This window comes from Myotis lucifugus, unplaced genomic scaffold (assembly GCF_000147115.1).
Source record: "Myotis lucifugus unplaced genomic scaffold, Myoluc2.0 scaffold_65, whole genome shotgun sequence".
In the NCBI taxonomy this organism is placed as follows: Eukaryota; Metazoa; Chordata; class Mammalia; order Chiroptera; family Vespertilionidae; genus Myotis; species Myotis lucifugus.
In genome coordinates this window covers 4,351,149-4,377,286 of record NW_005871113.1, presented here as the reverse complement: position 1 = coordinate 4,377,286, position 26,138 = coordinate 4,351,149, and the positions used below count along the sequence as shown (strand labels likewise).

At 44.6% G+C, this 26,138-nt stretch overlaps 2 protein-coding genes across 8 annotated transcripts in view; one reads left to right on the top strand and one right to left on the bottom strand.

Annotated features, from left to right (window-relative positions):
• PPP2R5A (protein phosphatase 2 regulatory subunit B'alpha) overlaps positions 1–13,198 on the top strand; it is a 68,100-nt gene extending 54,902 nt beyond the window's left edge. For all 6 annotated transcript variants that reach the window (XM_006089899.3, XM_023754774.1, XM_014456847.2 and 3 more), the window contains 5 exons: positions 2,384–2,434; positions 2,661–2,780; positions 2,865–2,992; positions 4,029–4,130; positions 12,002–13,198. In XM_006089899.3, the coding sequence (XP_006089961.1) occupies positions 2,384–2,434; positions 2,661–2,780; positions 2,865–2,992; positions 4,029–4,130; positions 12,002–12,134 (534 nt within the window). In that variant the 3' untranslated portion in view covers positions 12,135–13,198. The remainder of the gene's footprint in view (positions 1–2,383; positions 2,435–2,660; positions 2,781–2,864; positions 2,993–4,028; positions 4,131–12,001) is intronic.
• Positions 13,199–14,934: 1,736 nt separating this feature from the next.
• Positions 14,935–26,138, bottom strand: part of TMEM206 (transmembrane protein 206) — a 33,437-nt gene continuing 22,233 nt past the window's right edge. The window contains exons 3-8 of one of the 2 annotated variants that reach the window (XM_006089897.3): positions 25,420–25,629; positions 24,321–24,472; positions 20,687–20,829; positions 20,176–20,320; positions 17,321–17,428; positions 14,935–15,804 (exon numbers count right to left, since the gene is read on the bottom strand). In XM_006089897.3, the coding sequence (XP_006089959.1) occupies positions 15,643–15,804; positions 17,321–17,428; positions 20,176–20,320; positions 20,687–20,829; positions 24,321–24,472; positions 25,420–25,629 (920 nt within the window). In that variant the 3' untranslated portion in view covers positions 14,935–15,642. The remainder of the gene's footprint in view (positions 15,805–17,320; positions 17,429–20,175; positions 20,321–20,686; positions 20,830–24,320; positions 24,473–25,419; positions 25,630–26,138) is intronic. The other variant, XM_023754772.1, reaches the window with a different exon arrangement.

Sequence of the window (26,138 nt, the reverse complement as noted above, 5' to 3'; positions counted from 1 at the left end):
GTGGCTTAAAATAACATAAATTATTCTCTCACAGTTCTGAAGGCCAGAAGTCCAAAATCAAGGTGTCAGCAGGGCTTCATTCCCTCCAGATGCTCTAGGGGAGAGTCCGTTCCTTGCCTCTTCCAGTTTCTGGTGTCTCCAGGTTTTCCGTGGCTTATGGCTGCATCGCTCCAATCTCCCATTGCTGCCTCTTCTGTCTCTGTCTCTCTTAAAATGACACTTGTTGGATTTAGGGCCCACCCAAATAACCCAGGGTGACTTTAACTCTTAATTATATCTGTAAAGATCCAATGTCCAAATAAATCACATTCATAGATTCTAGAGGTTAGGGTACACATACACACACCATCTGAAATCGAAATTTGTGTGACAAGGGTAAGGAACTGTATTAATTTTCTATTGCTGAATAACATTTAAAAATTTAGTGGCTTAAAACAAACATTATCTCATAGTTTCTATGAATCACGATTCAGGCATGACTTAGCTGGGTCCTGTGCTGCAGAGTTTCTTACAAGAAAGGCTGCAATTGAGGTGTTGTCCAGCCTCATATATAAAGGCTCAGATGAGGAAGGATCTGCTTCCGAGTTCACGTGTTTGTCAAAAATTCAGTTCCTCAAGTGCTGTTGGACTGAGTGAGGGCCTCAGTTTCTACCTGGCTGTTGGCCACCAGCCACCCTCAAATCCTTGTCAACGTGGGCATTTCCAAATATAGCAGCTTGCTTTACCAAAGTTGCAAGATGAGAAGGCTTTAGAATCTGCTAGTGGAATGGAAGTCACTAGGGCAGCCCACACAAAAGGATTACAGAAGAGTGTGAATTCAAGAAGTAAAGATCTTGGGAGATTATTTTAAGAGTCATCCTACCAAAGGAGCTACTTTTTTTTTCCTAAATGGTGAGCCACCAGTCTTAGGTACTACTACTTAATTGACTAATTCATCTGTTTCCCATGGAACTGAAATGCCACCTTTGTCATATATTTAAACCCCATATATATATACATGAGTCTATCTAGTTGTAACTGTATTTTATGTCTCTTCTGTCAGTTTCGATGCTAATACCATCTTGTTTCAGTTGCTGATATCAGTAGTTCAGGTTCCATTCCATTAATTTTCCCTCTTCTCCCTCCATCCCATTCATGGTTATTTGCTTACATTTATAGCTTTTAGAATAAGAGTTTCTAGTTTCGGAAAATAATCCATTTGGCTTTGAAATTATATTAAATTTATAGATTAAGTATAGAAGAAATATCTGTACAATCTTGAATCATCTTATCTACTTAGTCTTTCATGATATTCAATGATGTTTTATAGTTTTCATCGTATAAATCTTAAACATTTCTTACCAATTGTATTCTTTTTGTACATTAGTTTTTGTTATGAAAGGCATTTTCATTTATCATTGATACTCTGTTTTATAAAGGTATATTTTTATCTGACCATATATTGAATTTTTCTACTCATTTTAGTAATTTTTTCTAACCATTTAGGAATAGTTATTTTAAAATTATAAAAATGTATAATTAATATATACTTAGACAAATAAATATAATTCTGAGATTCCTTTCCAAAGTTATTCATCAAAACCTTTTCATCTTACTGGATTAGCTCCAGCATATGTTCTCTCCAATTTTAATTTGAATGAGTGTTCTTCATTACTGGACAAGATCAATAACTATAACAAATCCTAAAAGGCTGTCAGAGATCTATATCCACAAAAGCACCAGGCCCAGATAGTGTTACAGCCTGGTTTCTAAGAAAGCATTGTATGATGCTTTCTGATATTGATGACTGATGGTTTCTGATAAATTCTTAGTTCTGTCTTACTAAAATTTTATCAGAATAATATTAAATAACTTCAAATTTTTTTGAGATATAATCTACAACTATGAGTTGAACCATCCTAGAATAAATTATAATTGGCCAGATAGTATTCTGTTAATATGCTGTTGGATTCACTTAGTTGCAAAAATTTGTATTATAGTTTGGTTATCAAGATTATGCTATGAAATAAATTGGGGAGCTTTCTGGCTTTTTGGTGCTTCATAATAGTTTTAAATAAGAATTATTTGTCCCTTAGTTTCTCCCTAAAATAACCTACGCTCCTCAGCCCAGCAGTTATATTTTCCTTTATTGTCTTAGTAGTTAGTAGCACTTACTGCTATTGAAATTATTTATATGTCTAATTGATAACTAACGGTCTCCCTGCTTCATGAAAATCATGAACAGTATCTGGTACAGAGGCATTCAGTAAACAAAATTAATAAAATCTGGAGATACACTTAGATAATACTTCAGAATGAATATTGGTATAATCACAATTACTTAAAATTTCCTGGAATTAACTGACTTCATTGCCTAATTCATGCTAAACTTTTCCTTTTGCAGGTGATCAGAGGATTGCTGAAATTTTGGCCAAAAACATGCAGCCAGAAAGAGGTAGGTTTGATTCAATAAAAATAATACATTGAAACACTGGCTCTCAGGGCTATAAACCATGTTTCTTTTGTCCCTGCTACTGAGCAGGTGTCCTAGGGGATTAGAGAGACTTGGTAGAATAACCGTCAAGTCCTTTTTTGTCCACTGAGATTAATCTTCTTTTAATGTTTTCTATATTAACATCATATAATTTGTCATGTTTCTTAAAAAAATTTTTTTAACCTAGGTGATGTTTTTAGGAGAAATTGAAGAAATCTTAGATGTCATTGAACCAACACAGTTCAAAAAAATTGAAGAGCCCCTTTTTAAGCAAATATCTAAGTGTGTATCCAGTTCTCATTTTCAGGTATGATGTACTCAGCAAAGCCATTTTCATTTTATACTATTTCTTTTCTCTTTTGTTCTTGACATTGATAAATATTTCTTTCAGGTTGCAGAAAGGGCGTTGTACTTCTGGAATAATGAATATATTCTTAGTTTGATTGAGGAGAATATTGATAAAATTCTGCCAATTATGTTTGGTAGTTTGTACAAAATCTCCAAGGAACACTGGAATCCGTAAGTGTCTGGTATTTAAGCTTTTTATCATTTGCTCTCCTAACTCATACATAAAGCTTATCCAGATTTGGAACTTATTCCAAGGTTAACATCACATAGTATATACCTTTATAAGGTATAAATACATGTGTTTGTATGTTCTTAATTTCAGTTTAAAATTACAAATCTCCCTGGAGGTAGGACTTTCTAGTGTGACATTCTGCACCAGACCAGTATGTGGTCAGACCCAGCTAATATTTGTGGAGATGCACAAATGACTGCAAATGCCAAGTTGGGTTGACCTGCTGCTAATAACACTCTCATCTCTGCAGGTAGCACTATGGCAAGGAGAAGCTGAAGTGCTTAAGGTCATATAAGTGATGCTTACATGGCATATATTCTAACTTCTATGACATCATGTTCATTTTGTTTTTGATTTTTAGAAGAAGGGAGAGGGATAGAGAGAAACATCATTGACTGGCTGCCTCCTGCACGCCCTCTACTGGCGACCTATTGTTTCCTGGGTCAGCACTCAACCGCTGAGCCACAGCAGCTGGGTTCGTGTCCTTTTAAAGCTGCTGTTACTCGGGGTTTGAGACTCCAGAGCAGGGGTCCTCAAACTGTGGCCCGCGGGCCACATGCGGCCCGCCGAAAACATTTATCCGGCCCACCGGGTGTTTTTGCCGCCGCTGTGTGCATAGGAATTTGTTCATAGTTTTTTTTAAAACTATAGTCCGGCCCTCCAACGGTCTGAGGGACAGTGAACTGGCCCCCTGTTTAAAAAGTTTGAGGACCCCTGCTCTAGAGCTGATATGAAGCTAACCACAGCATTTTTAGTGAGAGTTTAATCTGAGCATGATACATTGGTGAGGACAGGGTTTTGAATCAGACAGACCATCTCTACCACCACTGGCTATGTGACCTGTAGCATTTCCTCTTTTCAACTCTAAAATGGATTGAGTGAACCAGCCAACATTTAACTCCTTTCAGAGATGATAGTGTTCCATTTCCTGTTAGAGGCATCAATAACCCAGCACTGGCTTATTTTTTGTTTTAGGACCATCGTAGCACTGGTCTACAATGTGCTGAAAACCCTAATGGAAATGAATGGCAAGCTTTTCGATGATCTTACTAGTTCATACAAAGCTGAAAGACAAAGGTATTTGACATTTTAAATTACGTATTAGGTTAGCTGAATGTAATTCAGTATAATAAGGTATTTTCTCCAAGTTAGAATTATCATTTTTAAAAAATCAATTACATTAAGCATTATAATTTGAAAGTCTCAACACTTTTAAGTTATTTCCAGGTAAACTTCCCCTAATGGTTAATTATGATTTTAATGTGAATCAGAAATCTTCTGTTGGTTTCTTTCTGAGCCTTAGACTTCAGTCTCAAAGCACTTGTCTGCAATGTGCTGAAACCCTAATGAAAATGAATGGCAAGCCTTTTGTACTATGTTATACAATTTGATTTTTTATATATTTATGAAAATCGTTGTCCCCATGGGCTTCCATAGTGAGCTTTACTCCTCATCTACTCCTTGCACAATAGGGTTTTTCTTAAGCTCCCCATTTAAACAGGTGGTATTTTATTTTATTTTATTAAATATATTTTATTGATTTTTTACAGAGAGGAAGGGAGAGGGATAGAGAGTTAGAAACATCAATCAGCTGCCTCCTGCACACTCCCCACCGGGGTTGTGCCCGCAACCAAGGTACATGCCCTTGACCGGAATCGAACCTGGGACCCTTGAGTCCGTAGGCCGGCGCTCTATCCATTGAGCCAAACCGGTTAGGGCAACAGGTGGTATTTTAAAAGTCAGCATAATTCACTTATGGAAAGAGAGAACTCACATAATGATATGCCTATCACTCGCACTGTTAATATTTTGTTCCTTGCAGTAATATATATTTTAGAGAATAAATGATAGTACACAGCATTTAGGAACTTGGCTTAGTGATTACCTTTTTTTTGAGAATTTCATAGATTAATCTAAAAATCACTTCCTTCTCACTCATATATTATTTCAGGTGGGAGTAACCACTGTACTTGAGCCCACCTGTCATTTGAGGATAATAGCTACCACTTACTTCTAATGAGTATATTACCTACTCTGTTTGGAAAAGCCCATCTATTTCAATTAGTCATGGTTTTCTTGTGCCGAGTAGAAAAAGCAGTTTTATTCAAGGCCATCCTAGTCTACCAATAACTAAGTCAATGCATTATTTCTTCTAAATAGCCCTCTTTTAGACAGGAATATATATTAGGTATATAGTTTGAGCCCCAGGAACAGATGGAAAGAAAACATGACTAAGAATAATCATTATATCTTAATCTGCATAGGTCAGCACCTCTGTCCCTTAAATCATATATAACTTCAGAACTATAAGCCCACATTCTTGGAAGCTAAGCAGCCACAGATCTCAGCTCACAATGTGCTGCCCAGCACTATTGGCAGCCAACCTTGGCTTGCTGCATAACCTCTCCCAAGTGCACAAGTGACAACCAACCATAGATCACTTTGTAGCTCCCACCAGATGGCCCCAAGCTGGGCACAAATGGCTAACATGGGCCTGCCCTGGAGCACCCCCCACCCCAAACCAAGACACCTGTTGGCCAACTTCATTTCAAACCAGAAACTACCCAACCAGCTCCACAAAAGCACACCTGAAGAGTAGACTCAGCTCACACCAGAGCCCCGCTAGAGCAACTCCTGCTACATGGAGTCAGCACCCGCACAGCAGTTTATCCACTATAGTCACTGACAGGCCAACAGCAATCAAGACAAAACAGAAGGGCACACAACACACAGAAGGGACACTTCTGCAGCACCCATCTCAAGGGCCCCAACTACATAAGATAATTCTGCCAAGACTCTGAGATATAGATTGACCTAATATAATAAAAAGAAACACGCACCAAATAAAAGAATAGGACAAGACTCGAGTAAAGAACTAAACGAAATGGTGGCATGCAAGCTACTAGGAGCAGAGTTCAAAATACTGGTAAAAGGGATGTTTAGTGAGCTTAGGGAAAGAATAGATGAACTCATTGAGAAGTTCAGAAGAGAGATATGGAACATAAAAATGGAGATAGGAAGAATGCATTACAGGGAATCAACAACAGATTAGAAAAAGCAGAGGGATGAATCAGAGATCTGAAAGACAGTAAAAAATACCCAATTGGAATACAAAAATAATTTTTAAAATGAGAATAGTTTAAGGGACCTCTGGGCCAACATAACATTTGTATCATAGGAGTACCAAAGGACAAGAGAGCGAGCAAGGGATTAAAAACCTATTTGAGGAAATAATGACTGAAAACTTCTCTAAACTGGTGAAAGAAATAGTCATATTAGTCCCAGAGTCCCACATAAAGACACATCATAGCCTTGCCTGGGTGGCTTAGTTGAAGAGTCCTGTACTCCAAAAGATTGCCAGTTTGATTCCCAGTAGAGGCCCATATGGGAGGCAACTGATCGATGTTGCTCCCTGTTTCCCCCCACCCCTTTCATCTCTAAAAAGCTTAATAAAACATATCCTCAGGTGAGGATTTAAGAAAAGACCATTATAATTAAAATGGTAAAGGTTCAAGACAAACAGAATCTTAAGAGCAGTGAGTTGCATACAAGGGAGCTCTCATAAGACTGTCAACTGATTTCTCAACAGAAACTCTGCAGGCCAGAGAGATTGGTATGAAATATTTAAAGTGATAAAAAGCAAGGACCTACCCAGCAAGGCTATCATTTAAAATAGTAAGACAGCCCTAGCTGGTATGGCTCAGTGGATAGAGCATTGGCCTGCGGACTGAAGGGTCCTGGGTTAGATTCTGGTCAAGGGCACATGCCTGTATTGCAGGTTCACATCCCCAGTGGGGTGTGTGCAGGAGGCAGCTGATCAATGATTCTCTCTCATCATTGATGTTTCTCTCTCTCCCTCTCCCTTCCTCTCTGAAATCAAGAAAAATACATTTAAAAAATAACATCAGAGCAGCCATTTTTTAAAAAATGAAATAAAATAAAATTGTAGGACAGATAAAGAGCTTCCTTGTAGGACAGATAAAGAGCTTCCCAGAAAAAAAAAAAAAACTGAAGGAGTTCATCACTGCCAAACTAGTAATACAAGAAATGTTAGAGGGACTTCTTTAAGAAATAGGGGTGATAGGATAACAGTACCTATCAATAATTACTTTAAACGTAAATGGATTAAATGCTCCAATCAAAAGACATATGGTGGCTGAAAGATAAGAAAACAAGACCCATACATATGCTGCCCATGAGAAACCCACTTCTAATCAAATGGCACACGCAGACTGAAAGTAAAGAAATGGAAAAGGACATTTCATTCAAAGGCAATGTTAAAACAAAACAAAACACCGGGTAGCAATACTTAGAAAAATAGACTTTAAAACCAAGGCTATAACAAGAGACAAAGAAGGACATTTCATAACAACAGGACCAATATAAAAAGAGACTACAACACTTGTAAACATTTTCACATCCAGTGTAGGGGCACTTAAAATATATAAAGCAAATATTGGTGGACATAAAAGGAAAGACAGTAACACAGACATAGTAGAGGACTTTAACACCCTATTGACATCAATGGATAGATCATCCAGACAAAATCGACAAGCGGTGCTTAAATGACAAATTAGACCAAATGGATTTAATTAATATGTTTAGATCATTTCACCCAAAGCAGCAGAATATACATTCTTTTCAAGTGCACATGGAATATTTTCCAGGATAGGCCACATGTTAGGATGCAAAACATGTCTCAATTAATTTAAGATTGAAATAATATCAAGTATCTTCTTGGATCACAATGGTATGAAGTTAGAAATCAATTACAAGAAGAAAACTGGAAAACACACTCAAATATATAGAGGCTAAATAAAATACTACTTAACAAGATCAAGGGAAAAAAAGAAAGAAGGATGCCCTGAGACAAATGAAAACACAGTGACCCCAAATCTATGGGATATAGCAGTTCTAAGGAAATTCATAGCAATACAGGTCTACCTCATGAAAAGAAAAACCTCAAATAAGCTATCTAACCTTACACTTAAAGGAATCAGAAAAAGAACAAAATAAATCCAAAGTGAGTAGGAAGAAGGAAATAATAAAGACCTAAGAAGAAATAAATGAACTAGTTTAAAAAAAAATAGATCAATGAAACCAAGAGCTGGTTCTTTGAAAATATAAATTGATAAACCTTTAACTGAACTCATTAAGGAAAAAAAGAAGACCCAAATAAAATCAGAAATGAATGAAGTGACAACTGATACCATAGAAATACAAAGGATTAAAAGAAAATTCTATGGCCCTGGCTGGTGTGACTCAGTTGGTTGGGCATCATCCCATGGACTGAAAGATGGTCAGTTCAATTCCCATTCAGGGCACATGCACAGGTGTGGGATCTATCCTTGGTAAGGGGCCTGCAGGAGACAGCCAATCAATGTTTCTCTCTAAAAATCAATTTTAAAAATCCTTTAAAAAAATACCATGAACAACTATATGCCAGCAAATTAAAGACAATCTGGAAGAAATGGATAAATTCCTAGAAACATATAATCTTCCAAGACTGAATTCTGATGATACAAAATCTGAACAGACTGATTACAACCAATGAAATCAAAGCCATAAAAAACAAACAAAAAACAACTCCCAACAAACCAGTTCTGGATCAGATGGCTTCACAGGTGAATTTTACCAAACATTCATAGAATTACCACCTATCCTTCTCGAACTATTACAAAAAGTTCAAGGTGAGAGAAGGCTCCCAAGCTTGTTTTATAAAGCCAGCATTATTCTGATTTCCAAACCAGACAAAGACACTACAACAAAAGTACAGGCCAATAGCCCCGATGAACCTAGATGTAAAAAAATCCTTAACAAAAATATTAGAAAACTGAGCCCTAGCCAGTTTGGCTCAGTGAGTAGAGCGTCAGCCTGGGGACTAAAGGGTCCCAGGTTCGATTCTGGCCAAGGGCACATGCCAGGGTTGCGGGCTCAATCAATTCCTCGCTCCCCCCCCCCCCCCGCCCAGTAGGGGACATGCAGGAGGCAGCCAATCAATGACTCTCTCATCTGTGATGTTTCTATCTCTCTCTCTGTCCCCTCCTCTCTGAAATAAAAAAAAATTTTTAATTAAAAAATATATTAGAAAACTGAATTCCCTGAAACATTATAAAGATCAGACACCATGATCAAGTAGGATTCATCCTAGGATGCAGGGATGGTTCTACACCTATAAATCAATCAAGTGATATACCACATAAAATGAAGGATAAAAATCATGATCATATCAATAGATGCAGAAAAAGCATTTGATAAAAACTCTCAGCAAAGTGGGGATAGATGGAACATACCTCAACATAAGAAAGGCCATATATGGCAAACAGACAACTAATATCATACTCAGTGGTGCAAAGCTAAATGCGTTTTCTTTAAGATCAGAAACAAGACAAAGATGTCTACTTTCCCCACTTTTATTATTGGAAGTCCTAGACACAGCAATAAGACAAGCAAATAAGAGGTATCCAAATTGCAAAGGAAGAAGTAAAACTGTCATTATTTGCAGATGACATACTATAGAGAGAGCACCCTAAAGAATCCACCAAAAAACTATTAGAACTAAAGTAGCAAGATACAAAATTAATGCTGAGAAATCAGTTGCATAACAATCCCACTTACAAATGCATCAAAAAGGATAAAATACCTAGGAATAAATTTCACCAAAGAAGTATAAGACCTATACTCAGAAAACTAAGACACTGAATTCAGAAAGAAATTGGAAAAGATACAAATAGAGGAGCAGTTTCTATCGAAATACCAATGGCATTTTTCATAAAAGTAGAACAAATAATCCTAAAATTTATATACAACTACAAAGAGCCAAAGAAATCTTGAGAGAAGAATAAAGTTGGAGGTGTCATGCTACCTAATAAACTATACTACAAAACTATAGTAATTAAAACAGGATGGTACTGGCATGAAAACATAGATCAATGGAACAGGTTAAAGAGCCCAGAAATAAACCACACCTATATGGCCAATTAATCTATAATAAAAGAAGCAAGAATATGCAATGGAGTAATGCCACATTCTTTAAAAAATGATACTGGAAAAATTGGACAGACACAAAAGAATAAAACTCTGTCACTTTCTTACACCATATAGAAGAATAAACTCAAAATGGATTTTAAGACCCAAAACCATAAAACTCCTAGAACAGTGGTTCTCAACCTTCCTAATGCCACAACCCTTTAATACAGTTCATGTTGTGGTGACCCCCAACCATAAAATTATTTCCATTGCTACTTCATAACTGTAATTTTGCTACTGTTATGAGTCGTAATGTAAATATCTGATATGCAGGATGTATTTTCATTGTTACAAATTGAACATAATTAAAGCATAGTGATTAATCACAAAAACAATATGTAATTATGTATGTGTTTTCCGATGGTCTTAGGCGACTCCTGTGAAAGGGTCGTTCGACCCCCAAAGGGGTCGCGACCCACAGGTTGAGAACCGCTGTCCTAGAAGAAAACATAGGAAATAAGCCTTTTGACATTGTCTTAGTAATTTTTTTTTTTGATATTTCCTCTAACAAGAGAAACAAGAAAGTACGTACATCAAAATTAAAAAAAAAAAAACACTTACTGAATAGAAGATACTTGTTGCCAAGGGGTTAAAATCTAAACTACATCAGGAATTCATACAATTTAACACACACACACACAAAGGATGGAGGACTTGAATAGAAATTTTCCCAAGAACACATACAGATGGCCAACAGACAAAGGAAAAGATGCTCAACATCAGGGAAATGCAAATTAAAACCACAAGGAGATATCACCTCACACCTATCAGAAGGGTTATCATCAATAAATTGACAACCAAGCATTGGAGAGGATGTGATGTTGAGAAATCCCCTTGAAAACAGAGATTCTACACAAACATGGATGATTCGTGGTGGCTGGTGACATGGCTTCATGTGCCTGAGTCTAGAGTCCCCACTGGAGGGGAGGAAGAACCCAAGAAGAACCCTGTGCTCTGTAAATTGGTGCGGCCACTATGGAAAAAGTATGGAGATTTCTCAATTAAAAATAAATATATTACCCATCAATTCTACTTTCACATATCCAGAGAAATCCAAAATGCTATTTCGAAAAGATGTATGCTCCCCCATGTTCATTGAAACATTTAAAATAGCGAAGTTATGGAAACAACCTAAGCATTCATTAATAAGACAAATGGAAAAAGATTATGTTTTATACAATGGAATATTACTCAGCCACAAAAAAGAATGAAATCTTACCATTTGCAGCAACCTGGATGGACCTAGAGGGTATGCTAAGTGAATTGTGTTAGATAAAGACAGATACATCTGGTTTTCCTAAATATATGGAATCTAAAAAAACAAAATAAATGAACAAATAGTTTCATAAAATGCAGAGAGCAAACTGATGGCTGCCAGATGTGAGGGTGGTTGGGGGAATGGGTAAAAAAGGTAAAGGGATTAAGTACGAATTGCCAGTTACAAAAACAGTCACAGGGATGTAAAGTACAGCATAGGGAATATAGTCAATAATATAATAAATATGTATGTTGTCAGATGGGTACTAGACTTACCAGGGTGATCACTTCATAAGTTATGTAAATGTCCAGTCACTATGTTGTACACCTAAAACTAATATACTTTTGTATGTCAACTGTAATTGATAATTAAAATTTTTTTTTCAATTTAAAGTATTTTTTAAACTGTAAAGCACCAATGATATAGTGGGCACGGTGGTGGTAGAGATAATATGTAGAAGAGGCAAAGCAGGTAGTAACTTTTGTTTGGCACAGGAGAAGCAGATGTAGGAGAGTGACAAGGAGTAATGAGGTGCTCCAGGTGACAGCCCTCAAACCCCTTAGTAGAGGGATTGAAGTGCAATGTGGATGAACTATGTTTTCTAGCAAATTGCCAAACTGTGTTCTTCAGGTTCTGAAATAAAATTTTGCTTTATCTACAGAGAGAAAAAGAAGGAATTGGAACGTGAAGAATTATGGAAAAAATTAGAGGAGCTAAAACTAAAGAAAGCTCTAGAAAACCAGAACAGTGCTTACAACATGCACAGTATTCTCAGCAATACAAGTAATGAATAAAGAGAAACATGCCACCCCTGTGGGATAGGCACAGTTTTGTACACTTTTTTAAAAAATGTAAAAATCATGAAACCTCAACAGTATAATTAAAAGGTCAATTTTTTTCTGGCAACTGTAAATGAAAAAATATATGGACTAAACATAGCCCTGTGCTATATCATGGCCACAGTATATTGTAACATTTGTCTAATCATTGATTTATTGTGTCACATCTGAAGTTTCACAGAAATGAACTTTATCATCTATAATATGAGTGAGATAATTATGGGAGTGGTAAGAATTATGACTTGAATTCTATTTTGATTGTGTTGCACATAGATATAGTAGTCTGCTCTGTATATTTTTCCCTTTTATAATGTGCTTTTCACATTGCTGCAGACCTTAGTTACATCCTAGGAAAAAAGTATTTCCTAAATAAAACTAAGGTATAATCCTTACCTTCCCTTTGTCCCTCTCAGAAATATGATGGGAGGAATTACCTGCCAAAAGCCTCCCTTCATTAGTAATATTACTGTACTCTGGAATTTGAGCAAAAAACTTAAATCTCCAGGCTTTTTAAAGCACAATTTATAAATAAAAGCTAGGAAAGTAAACAAATTCTTCAGATTGCTCCTCATGAGTATCCCCTTATCTGCAACTCCCCAATGATGAGCACAGATTAGTGGGGGCAGCGCAGGTGAACCCGCAGCCTGCCTCCCAGTTCATTCCTCTTCCTCCCCTTCCCCACGGCTGAAGGCAGGGCCCTTCCAGCCCTCAGCACCTGCCCTCCTCCAGTCCCTCCTGATGGGGGCTCCGTGTCCCACAGTGTGGTGACACCAAGTGCTCCTTGCCACTGCCTGGCTTTACTTAAAGGAACTGCAGTTGGCTTCTGTAGCGTTCTAAGAAGGTTGACTATAGGGGTCTTGTATGTTTTTACTTGGTCAAGTATTTCTCATAAATTTTGTTATCAGAGTACCATTCCAATCTCTTAACTTGCAGTTGTGTGGAAAACTGTTTTGTAATGAAAGATCTTCATTGGGGGATTGAGCAGCATTTAATAAAGTCTATGTTTGTATTTTGCCTTATCTCATCACTGCATTTTTTAACTCTAAGTTTAGGCATTCAGAAGAAGCTGCCCCCCTTCATATGTATACATACATCATTCATACATGTGTGTGTGTGTGTGTGTGTGTGTGTGTATGTATGTGTGTATATATATATATATATATATATATATATATATATGAATGAAAGTTTAAGGCAAGTTGCAGGATATAGTCTAAAAAATAGGAAGATTGTGCCAGATTGAGTGTTCCAGCCATTTACCAACATATATCTGTTTTACAGAATATTTGCATAAAACCCTAAGTTCTAGGATATCCTTCATGTCCTTTTATGTTCAGAGGATGGATTTTACTTACCTTAAATGTTAGTTTCAATTAAAATAGACCCAGGAGGATAAATCTGAAAATCTGTAGTAACAGTTTTTGTGAGGGGCAGGGAGATTGTAGCAGAATCAGAGATCAGGCGTTCTCAAAGTTTTCAACGACTGGTGTCTGATTCCACCCTTTCATACCCACGGAAAGCTCTAGCACAGGTTCTGCACACTGTTCCCAGGTCCTTGTAAAAGCAACCCCCGTCGCTCTGTGGCTCCCGAGAATGCTTCCTTCTCAGTCTGTGGCTCATATTTCATGGTGTTCTCAAGCAGCCGCCTTACCTGAGACATCCAGATCACGGTGCTCTTGCCGGATCCTCCACACTAACCCACGGCCAGCCGGCACTGCGGACAGCTGGGGCGGCGCAGACAGAAGAGTGATCCGACTGCAGAACAAGAATGAAAGGCAAGCCTTTCCAGACAGTGAACGTTGGGGCTAACTGTCCATTTGTGGACGGTTTAGGCGCACACGTCTTTTACTGAAGAGCAGCCAGAGTGGACTTCGGCAGGCTGCAGCTAATAGTTGTTAGCTGCTTTTCTTTGATGAGTTAGAACTGCTCACTTCCTAGTTATCTACTGACTCTAAAGCACAATTCAGAGGTCTCAACTTTCCACAATATAGAAAATTCAGTTTTAGGCTGTTCATTGGAGCAAATTTTATTAGCCATTTTATAAATATTAACTAATATTAAACTGGTGTGTCATTTTCAGAGATACTTTACGAATACACATCTGGTTTTCAATACTGTTAATGTATGCTTTTATGCCTGGCTTTGCATTTGCCTTACAGCAAGATTTTTAGAGAGGAGACCTAGGCTAAAGTTTGAATTTGCATGCCCCATGGCAGCAGTCGCCAACCGGTGGTCCGTGAGGTCCGAAAGGTTGGCGACCGCTGCTCTATGGCATAGAAAAGCAGCAGGGAATATTTCTGTACACAAGTTCACTTTTAATAATCCAGCCAAAAACCAGCTTCTTGCTGCTAAGTTAGACATGAGATTTTAAAAAAATACCCAGTCACACATTTGAGTTACCTAAAGGCAGATTATGAAATTCAGGAAATGCTACCAAGTTCTCTTTGGCTGCAAAGGGCATGTAAATAATTTAAAACTCTGGAAACAATTTCATAACCTTAAATCAGCCAGTGGCTACCATGTGAAAAATACTCGGGTGGTTTTGTAGTTAACAGCTGATTCATGGGGCTTGAGCCATCATTCTTCCCATCAACTGTCCTGCCCACCCTACCCTTCCCTGGGCGCAGTCAGGCCGTACCTCGGGGTCCAGATCCATCCATCTCAGGAGTCCAAGCTCACACCGCCTTCTATTTGGAGGCCACAGAAGGAAAGTGTACTGGTGCCTACTGATTTAACATTCATACTGGCACACTGATTCCTTTTGTATTAACCTTACTTTTATTTACCTGTTAGTGAAATCATCAAAATACATTGAATAGGCACCTAACTCTATACATTCACACTAGTGCTTTTGCGTGTTAATCACTCTAAACTCTCATACCTGCATCAACAAAAACTCTAACCAGAGAGATGGCTAGTGAGTCCACAGGAAATCTAATTATAGTATTAGCTTTAAAGGTCTCATTTAACATTTAACAAAGGAGAAAACTTGTCAGAGGCCAGACGATGGGAACAGCAGAGATGCCAGAGACATAAGGGTGTTTGTCTTTCCTTGTGTAAAGTGCTCAGGTTTCAAAGCGTGACCCACACATCTCGATAGGCACACCCTTGTCCATCCACTTAAAAACCTCGGGGGGAAAGCCCAAGGCAAACACAGAGCCTTAACAGCCTGTTGTAGCTGAGCTATATACCAAACCAGAAAGAAAGGCAGAGTCGACAAACCTTCAGAAACCAGCCCTAGTTCCATCTTCCACAAACCCTATTCATGTGTCCTAGGCAAAACTTCCTTAATAATTTAAGTGCTTAAATAACTTGTAGGTTATCCACTGGATCTGTTCCCCAGCGGCTCCTCCCAGCAGGGCCATCTCTCCAGGTGAGTTCAGGAGGGCTGGTAGCTCAGTTTATCAAAGTGGAAGTGGTGAGAACCTCCATTAACGTGGGCAGTTCCATGGACAAGGTGACTTCAGCTTATGTGGTTCGTGGCCTGACCTCTTTTTTTAAGGTATCTCTTCCTAATTTTGATCATCCACTTCACACTCAGTTTGGCAAACTCTGCTGCTTTAAATAATGCCAAGAAGGCCCCACAGAGAAGAGCAATTGTGTTCCAAGGATTGGCTGTGATTATCTGTAAGACAGAACCAACTCAAGTTTATTAGTTTGCTTCAGTTTTGAGTCTTAGGTGATACCAGTATCAATGGGGTGACGAGAAAAGCAACTGGGTTCATAAATTGTAACTCCACACACTCCGTCATACTTTCATGTCCACAGTTCAGTGTGAGGGGAAAAACACTAAGCCCTCCCTACAACACAGTGATTCCGAAAGAAAAAACGTTTTAAAATAGCCATGCACAAGTAAGCTTTAATGTTTTTGGGCCCCAACCAGTGACCTTGCTTTAAGACAAATTTCTCCAAAACTCAACCCCATAAGAAGAGCAGCTCCTCTTGTTTTCCTCCCCTCTCGTAGTGACTCACACCTCTCCTCACGCCCAGTCCAGTGGCCGTCCTTCCACACTCCCCTCGGGACCCCTGCCTCCAGGCTGTGCCCCCTTCCCCGCCTGTATGCTTTCCTCCTGCCGGAGCTACCAATCCTCCAAGCTCCTCCGAGCCTTTCTCCGTTCACTCAGCCAAACCCTCCAACGTAGCAGGTATTTACCCCACTGTCTCCTTTGAGAGGCACTGACTGTCTGGAATCAGTCCCTTCACAGCTACAGGTGGCTCCCCCGGAAAGTTGGACTCTCCACGGCCGACATCCTATTTGGATTTCTGAATCCCCACCCTGGTATAGAGCACTGTTCAGTCTAGCAGGGCGACCTCAGCCCACCTGAACCTTGGGTGGCTGCATCGCCTCCACTGTTGGGGACTGTTGTGAAGCTGAGTGACAGCGCCAGGCAGGCCTTGAGCACCGGCCCATTACAAGCACCGCCCACTGAATATAGGTTAAAAATGTCTGCTCACATGATTTACATGCAGAGCTGAAGGCATTTACTCCTCTACTCGGAGTCCTGATTCCCAAAGCCTCGCACAAGCCTGGCCAATGCACGGATAACGGTGGTGGTGGGTGGCCGTGGAGCACGCCCGTGTCACAGAGACCTTCCCTGTGTCAGTCCTGGCTCTGAAATGCCTTCCCCGAGCAAGGCCACGCCAGGACATTGTGTGATGAGCTGAACGCCAATCAGTGTTCCTGGGACTGGCTCTGGTGGATGGCGTCTTACGAATGCTCCTTTGGCAAAGCTGTCTCATTAGTGCCCCTTCAGTCTGAGAATCTGGCATTAACTGATACTCTGTTAATTTTTTATTTGTACCTTTCTGTTCTCTCTTATCACGAATAAGTTCTCATCCTACAGACAACCATTTAAAAAGAATGGCTTCCAAACAGCAGTAATTGAAACAGTAGCTCAATGCTTTCTGCTCAGGTCATTCAATTAATATCACCACTGAGCAGCTCCTCTGTGCCAGGCACTGTGCTGGACACCAAAGAAATGATGAACAAAAGACAAAGTCCCCACCTTCCTGGGGCCACAGTCTAGTGATGAAGACAAGACCAATTAAACACAAATGACACAGACCACGAATGCCACCAACACAACTGATCTGGGCTAGGAAAGGAGATGAAGGGCCTCTCCATCTTAAACAATACTCACATCTTGCACTTTCTGGATGAAAGGATCTTTCCATTCAAAGACCACAAAAAACAGCTGGGCACTTTTTTCGGCGGCCGGCCTTTGGTCAATGTAGTTGACCACACTCGTCTAGGAACAGAGGAGAGAAACTGTCACCTGGCCGGGGCCACGGGAGAGGGAGGCATGGCCAGGGGGTCTCAGGCCGCGGCTCTCCTCACACCATCTTGGGAGGAGAGAGCCCATCTCATACGTACCACACCCTGACCCTGGCACCAGAGCCCAGGCCTTCCCGTGGTTTCCACAGTTCTTTGGGGAAACGAGGGGGATTTGGGATGTACAATAACTGATTAAATCATATTCAAAGTGTAAGACTGTGTAAGACTCACAATTAAAAGCCATAAGAATCCTAAACTTCAAAACACTCAATCCTTAGAGCTGCGCATTTTAACCTTGGAGTCGACAGGGACCAGCACCGCCTGGATCCACGTGGCGGGTGTTCTCCGTGAACTGTGAGTGGTTGTGCTCGGGGAGACCCGGCTGCCCATGACAGACGGGTCTGCGTGGTGGCAGGGAGAGCAGACAGGAGCCCAGCCCCAGCCGGAAGGGCTGCGCTCAGCATCTGAACTGAGCCTCTGCTCTGCCTTCCTCACTGAGCCCCGAGAAGATCACAGGAAGCAATACACACGAAAGAACCTTAAACTTTAAAACCTGATATAAAACATTTGAAACTGTGTTCAAGTTCCTATGCCCTGCCAAAGGCTTCCAACGGAGACTGTAATAAAAAGCACATAAAATGTTCTGCAACGTCTAGGCTGGCGGGGTTGGGCCCCTGTGGGTTCAGGTCACGGCTGGGGCCACCAGGAGAGCCTGGTGGATGGGACGGCACCTCGCTGTGAGGTGAACACGCGGAAGCTCCTTTCTCAGCTGCTGGGCCCAGACAGGAAAGGCTTGGCGCTCTTGGAGGAAAGGGGAGTAGAAATTCAGGATCTGAGTTATCTTACAAACTAGGAATATCTAAGGGCCTACTGTCCTGGGAGCCGTTACATCCTAAGGCAGGAAGAAAGCTGTGCCTTGAAGAAACCTGGCTCCATGCCCTTCCCAAAGCTCTACCTGGCGCAGTCCTAGGAGCCGTGGCTTCTGGCCAAGGAAAGACCCGTCGACCAGAGTGGGTCCTACTCCAACCCAGCGCTTCCTAACGCTGTCCCTTGGAGCCCAGTCCAAATGGACCAGCTCCAAGGAGGAGCAGAGGGTGTGAGCACAGGCCCGTCTCCTCGCAGCCTCTGCAGGCTCCAGCCACGGACACATGGGGTGTGGGTGTGGACTCAGGCAAGAGGCAGAAAGCCACTGCCATGGTGGAAGCCCAAAAGAGTTTGTTAAAGAGTTTGAGTCAAACTGACATCATGCCTGGGAGCAACATCTCAAATCCTCCCTCTTTGTGTATTTTTTAATCTAATTTTTCTATTTTTCAATGTTTTATAATGGATGTAGCAATAGGGGTGTGGCCGTGCTTTTGGTGGTCACTGACAAACACCCCTGTCCCTCCCCTCGATCCCCACTGCCATGCCCTTTTCTAAGTTCCTCTTGGCTCTCACGGGGGGAAGGGGGCTGGAGACCCCCATATCTCCTAGCTCCAGGCCAGTGGGGTGAAAGCCTTAGGCACACGGGTCCCATTAGGAAAAATTTCTGAACATGCACCCAACATATTTGTAACTTTAGAAGTGATGTAACATTAGCATTACTGTTCTATTGCTATATGCATTATAAAACACTGAAAAATAGAAAAATTACATTAAAAAATACAAAAAGAGAGAGGATTTGAGATATTGTTCCCCAAACATGATGCCAGTTTGACTCAAACTCTTTTATAAAAAAAATTTTTTAAAGGCCTGGCTGGGTAGCTCAGTTGGTTACCGATTCACCAAGGTTTCGGGTTCAAACCTGGCCAGGGCACATACAAGAAGCAACCAATGAACACATAAACAAAGCGAACAACAAATCGATGTTTTTCTCTCTCAAATCAATAAATTAAAAAGTTAGCTCTGGCCTGTGTGGCTATTGGTTGGACCATTGTCCTGGGCACCGAAAGGTTGCGGATTTGATCCCCAGCCCGAGGGCGTACCTAGGTTGTAGGTCGATCCCAGGTTGGGGTGCCCAAAGAGGAACCCATCAATGTCTCTCTCTCTCGCCCTTCTGCTCTCTAAAATCAACAGACATTTTTTAAAAAAGAATAACTTGCATAAAAGCAATTATTTTATAAAAAAGTGATTTTTTTTTTTAGAAAGCTAGTATTTTACCCCTGCATCCCAATGGACCATCATGCCCATGACACTCAAGAGCCACTGCATCTAGTCTCTCTTCCCTGCAAATACCCAACCCTCTAGGCCAGTGGTTCTCAACCTTCCTAATGCCACGACCCTTTAATACAGTTCCTCATGTTGTGGTGACCCCCAACCATAAAATTATCTTCGTTGCTACTTCATAACTGTAATTTTGCTACTGTTAAGAATCGTAAATATCTGATATGCAGGATGTATTTAGGCGACCCCTGTGAAAGGGTCGTTCGACCCCCAAAGGGGTCGTGACCCACAGGTTGAGAACCGCTGCTCTAGGCGGCCGCCAGCCTCTCAGCGCTGGGCTTGCTCGGTGGCATCGGGTGCTGGTCTCTGCACCCCGCAGGGCTCTCTGCTCCCCGTGTGTGTGCTGGGCCTGGCTGTAACAGAGGGGGAGGCTTAGCACGGGTGCTGCCTACAGAACGCGTGAGCTCCTGCATGGTCCGCTCTCAGCCTCAGACCTTGCACAGAGGCCCCCTCCCTGGGGAGCTCCCCGCCCCACTCAGGCTGCACGACCAGCAGCTCGACCCACCCAGCGCCACCGACCTCCTGCCGGAATTCCACTGCTTCTCGCCCGTCTTCCTCCTTGGTCTCCACCAGGGACATCTTGACCCAGGTCCGGAAGCCCCCGGAGAACTTCCAGCTGGAAGAGGCGCTCTCACAGGCCTGCATGAAGCCCACCCTGTCTGGGCTGAGGGCAGAGGAGAAAGGTCCAAGCTCATCAGGCCTGACGTAGGGTTCAACTCGGCCCACGCACTCCAGCCCCTGCTTCATCTGGTCTCCCTGCTGGCATCGCCAGGACGCTGCCCACCGCCTCCTCCAAGCTCTGCTTCTGGGTTTCCAAATGGAGAGGGAGTGGTCGCCCACCTCCAGGCAGGCCGACCCCTGAAGGCCCCAGTGGGAGAATGCCCGCTTCCTCCCGGGCTCCTCAGAGGACTCTGGGCTTCAGCAGTCCTGAGGGGCCCGCTGGCCCGCTAGCCTCCGGCCTCCCCCCTGCACTCCACCCCCACGGGGCTGTGCGAGGCTGGAGCAGATAGAGCGGAACTGGAAAGGCCACCTGTGCAGGAACTCCTGGAAGGAGGAGAAGAGGAGGTAATCGATGGCGCTGAAGTCCTCGCTACTCTGGTTCAGGCGGAACTGGAGGAAGACCAGCTCCCGCTTCTTCACTTCCCGCGGCCCCCGCACGATCAGGGCGGATTTCTGCAGAGACACAGAGGCCGGAATCTCAGCCTGGGAGAGCTGCGCGCTGCTCCTGACCTGCAGGCCAGACACTCGGGGGTGGGCCTGGAAAGCCCAGTGGCCCCAGGGCACTGCCGCCCACTCCTCCTCAGGGAGCCCAGCTGTGCCGCGTGCACTCTCCGCTGCGCTCTGCAGCTCTCGGTTGAGAAAGGATAGGAACTTCCGTCTGTTTTACAGACAAATGTCTTCCATTCGCTCACTTTCCGGTTAACTCTGCTTATAATGTCATTTGCTTTATGAAGCTCTAAATTTGATGTGAAATCTGCAAATCTTTTTTTTTAAGGCTTCTACGTTTTGTTTGCTAAGGAAAATCAAAATTATATCACTATTCTCCTATATTTCTGTATAGTATCTTTTTTTTAACCTTTTTTGCATTTAGATCGTCTTGTATTGTGGTGTGAAACCCACCAATGGAGATGCAGGTTTGATGGCTGCGGTTCTCCCCGCTGTGACCTCGGACTGAGCTGGGCGCCTGCTCAGGCTGCTCACCCCCCAAACCTGGCTGTTTTGTACACGTGCTCTTCTCGTGCACTTTAACACTAGCTTCAGTTCCATGAAAACTCAACTGGGACTTTTAACTGATGATATTGGGTTGATAGAGTAATTTTGGGGGAAATATCTTAACATCGACTTTTATACAGGCTCTAAGATACGTGAAGAGCACCTAAGACACTGTCAGGCACCGAGACACACTCGCTCCACACGCACTGCGCTTTCCAATCGTTCTCTTACTTTCTGTCGGCCTGATCTGCGAGTTTCTGAGAAGTGTTACACATGCTCTGGGGTCATGGGACTTTTTTTTTTTTTTTTTATTTCAGAGAGGAAGAAAGAGGGAGAGAGAGAAACATCAATGAGAGAGAATCATGGATTGGCTGCCTCCTGCATGCCCCCCACTGGGGAATGAGCCTGAAACCCAGGCATGTGCCCTTGACTGGAATCGAACCGGGGACCTTTCAGTCCACAGGCTGACGCTCTATCCATTCAGCCAAACCAGCTAGGGCAGTCATGGGACTTTTTATTCGAACAGGTTTTGCCTACAACATACAACTGGGAGGCTGCTTTGCACGCAGTGATAGATGGGTGACTGTTAAATCTTCTCAGGAAGAGTGGTGGAGTTGAACCCTTATCCATATTACACGTCCCTCTTTTCGTCCTTTGCACCTGGAATTCCTTTTTAACTGAGGTTAATGTTGTTGCTTCAGTTCTGGTTATTGCTGCCTTATCCTGAGATGTCTCTCTCTGCCCGCCTAGCCCCTCTCAGCCTTTCCGCACGGTAAGTGGCAGCAGAGGACGCTGACTGTCCTGTTTCCATGATCCACTTCCTCCTGCAGCCCTAGGACCGCTTCCCCATCCCCGACTCCAGCAGAGCACAGCCGCCTGCTGGCCCCACTCCCGGCCTCAGACGTGGCCACGTGACCAAGTTCCTGGAATGTGCAGTGACTCATGCCCCTCGGCGTCTTGCCCTCCACGTCTCACCTCTGGGGCCGGCGTGTGCACTCATGCCGCGAGCCAGTGCTGACCACAGGACCAGGACAACGCCCAGGGGGTGGCAGAGTGACCGCCCCCTGCACACCAGGGATCCCCAGAGAAAGACACCGACTTCTCTCTGGTCTCAGCCACTGTGTGCGTTTGGGGCGTCTGCTCTTGTACAGTAGCTTAGCCTGGGCTCTGACCGTTACGTAAATTGTTGTCTGGAACTGGAGTGCATGGTGACAACCACCTACAAAGGAGGCATCAGCTTACCATACGGGCACTGGAAACCTGGCAGGCCACGAGGAAACACACACAGGTCCTGCAGACCGACAAGGCCGTGCCCCCAACTGTGCCAGGGCAAAGCAGCTGGTCAACATTAACTAGATTAAACCAAGGGCACCAGAGACTAAAAAATAAATGAGAATCTGAAGACGGACAAAGGAGGACCAGATGAGACCTGGGTCACTTCCATGTGGACGTGAGGGCACGCAAACAGCCAGAAGACCACACATTTCCCAAGACATCTCACCACAAACGAAGGTGCGGGAACAGAAGAACGACAAGCCAACCACCGAGTCCAAGACCCGGCAGCCCACAGCCGCTCCTCCACCTCTGCAGCAGAAAGTGGGTGCCCAAAGCTGTGGGCCCCGGGGAGGGCATGCTTCTGATGCCCACTCCAGCGATAGCCACAGGGGACCACCGCCAAGCAGACCTCCCGGTGGACAAGGCCAGGGGCTGGCGAAGACAGGGGCTCTCGCAGGTCCCACCCCAGGGCCTCATCACTGGCCCATTCTTCCCTCCTCCGGGGTCCTCCTACCTGAGACCTGGGCGGGGCTACAGGCTGGGTTGGGGGGGCGGGGCTTGGTACTCAGGGAGGGGATGTCTCTCAGCAGAAGCCACACAGGAGGCTCAGCCCACAGGCTCCCCTCGCTGTCCTGCACCTCTGTCCTCCTGCACGGAGCAGCCTGCTCCTGGGCGGCCTCGGCCTGAGGAATCCCCGCAGCAGGCCTCTCGCATCTGCTCCAGGCACGGGCTTCCTCCGATCTGTTCACTCCATCAACCTGACCGGACTTGCTGTTTCTATTTCTTGTTCCTCAAACTGTCTGGTCAACCCGTGATACCCTTTCCTGGCTCACAGGGCTCCTGTGGATATTTTATTTTATTCTATTTTTTGCAGGAGTGGGAATCATTTCAGTGGGATTTTAGGAGGAAGCCTAGAATAAATAGTAACAAAACTCATCTAAGACCCACTCACGGCTCCCTGCCACCCAGAAGCTTGCTTCTCTCATCCGGCCTTACTTCTGTCACAGCGGGACCCCCAGAAACACCCAACGCCTGTAACTTCCCAGGGGCACAACACAACACCCTGCTCCTCCCTGTGAGTCTGGGTCCGAGTTCTTCTGCCTAAAAACCTTTCCTTCCTCTTGGGTCTGGAAAACCTGGCTCGGCCTGGTTCAATCCTTTCTGAAACATGGACATGGGTCACAAAAGGGAAGATGTGAGAAATACAAATTCCTTCGCTGCCTTCACACCCGTGCAGGCGCCGCCCTCCAGCCGCCCACGCCGCGTCCCACGGGCTGCGGGACAGCAGGGCCGGCTGCGGTCCTGGCTCCCGGACCAGCGCTCCTGCTTACAGTGGCTTATTTATTTCAGAATACGAATTCCCAGGCCCCGCGCCCGGAATGATGAACCAGTTGGCCTCGCCTGGAATCTGGGAATGGACATTTTCCAAAAGCACCTGGCAGTTTCCCCGAGCAGCCAGGTAGGGGGCCCCCTCCGCCCCGACACCCGGGCCCCTCCTGCAGGACAGAATCCCCCAGGGTCACTCTGACCAAGTGCAGGTGAGCCAGCCACGGCCACGACCCACTTGTCCCCGTGTTCACCGGCCGAGGGCCCTCCCCAACCACCCGGCAGAAAGAAGACTGAGCCTCGGGTGGGTGCGGGGCCGAGAGAGCACGCTGCCCCGCCCGGAGCCTTACCAGGGTCTGGTTGGAGAAAGGGTCTGTGTAGTTGATCCTCTGGGTGGTGCAGTTCACATCTCCCGGCCGGCCCGGGCTCCTCAGAGGCGGGATGACCTCGTAATGGTGCTTACAGCTGAGCAGCTGGGCCTGACCGGGGTACAGGGCAATCCCTGGGGGCGCAAATGGAAAAGTGAACGTTAGGAGGCACAGGCCCTGACCACACCCTAAAATCATGTCACATTCATTTGCTCACACCCACCATCAGCCTAAGTTCAGGACTCCCTGGTGACTGCAGGGGAGGGAGAAGGAAAAGGCTACAGAGGGGGGAAGCCACATCCTCTGCCCTCAGAAAGCCCTCCTCTAATGAAGGACACAGGCCTCCTCAGGGAGCCTCCCCCACGCCTGCGCCTGCACCAGAACGCTGCTCTGTGCACGCTGAGGGGGCCTCCGCGCCTGAGCCAATCCCTGGGACCCGCACCCACCTGCAGAGTCAGTGGGAGGCCCCGATGTGTGGCTCCCAGATCTCAGGTTGTCTCTCATCTCCTGCTCTGCCTGGAGCTCCAGGTGTGCCCTCACCCCCCGCCCCCCCAAGGCTCCTCATTCACGGCTCTACTGATGGTAGCTGTTCCAACCTCAGGGGCAGAAACACTGTGAGCAGCACATGCACCAGACCCAGCAGAGCTCAGAGACCAGGAAACCAGACACAGAGTAGCCCACAGATAAAGAGAGCAAAGCCAGGACAGTCTCAGCCACTCCAGAGAAACCCTCAGCCTCCCCACACTCACCTCTGCTCTGCTGATCCTCCTCCCAGAAAAACTCTCTTCCCATCTATTAGAGCCCAGCTCACATCCTGCCTCTGTGCAAACGGCTCCTTGCCCACCCCAGTTCTGCAGTGGCCACTCCAGGCTCTGTCTACCTCTCTCCCTGACACAGGACACACTCTACTGGGGGCCAGCGGCAGCTCTCTGGGTGTGTCCCTACACCCAGGCTGTGCTCAGACTCCTCCACCCTGCCCGTCGCACCCAGCACGGGGCGAGGAGTGCAGTGGCAGCTCAGGCTGTATTTGCAAATGGATGCCCCAGACCTGCGCCCTGACACCAGTCCCAGCAGGCTCTACCTGGGGCGTCGTACAGGTCCACTTCCTTATACGACACAGACATGACGGGGTGCTTGAGTTTCTCTCGGAAGTCTGTGATGGTCTGGTAAACCAGGAAGACGGCCACGGCCATGAGCAGCAGGTAGATGAAGATGAGCAGGACCGAGAAGACGTTCTTCAGGCAGGCCTTGCTGAAGCGGATGCTGCTGGTTGCAGACTCGCTGTCGAGGGCTGAAGGACAACAACACACACGTGACCCAGAGGCAGGGACAGGTGTGGCCGGGGAAGCCAGCAACCTCCAGGCCCCTTACCTGCTTTAGCCAGGGGGCCAGGTCACGGCACACCCGACCTCCCCACCTCAGCCTCCACCGACACACCTGCCAACATTCACTCAGCACCTGCTCTGTCAGGAAGGGGACCCTGAGCCGAAGGAGGCTCGGTATTGTCTTCAAGGGGTCTCTTCTCTAGAGACAGACAGTTACACTCCAACAAGGGAGCTGGCCCTCCTACCCCTCTGGCCTGAGCCCCCAGCACCCCCAGCGCCAGCTGTGCTAGGTGACCTTCCGTCCCTCTAGCGTGCCCTCCACCCTGAAGCACAGCCTGAGCACTTTGCCCCCCTAGCTGGCTAACTCGTCCTTCAGGGTTCGGTTTAGAAAGGCATTTCCTCGAGGAAGCCTTCCCTGACCCCTAACCCCTCTTATCGGCTCCCCTCCCTCAGTGCTCTCAGGCACCCATTGTCC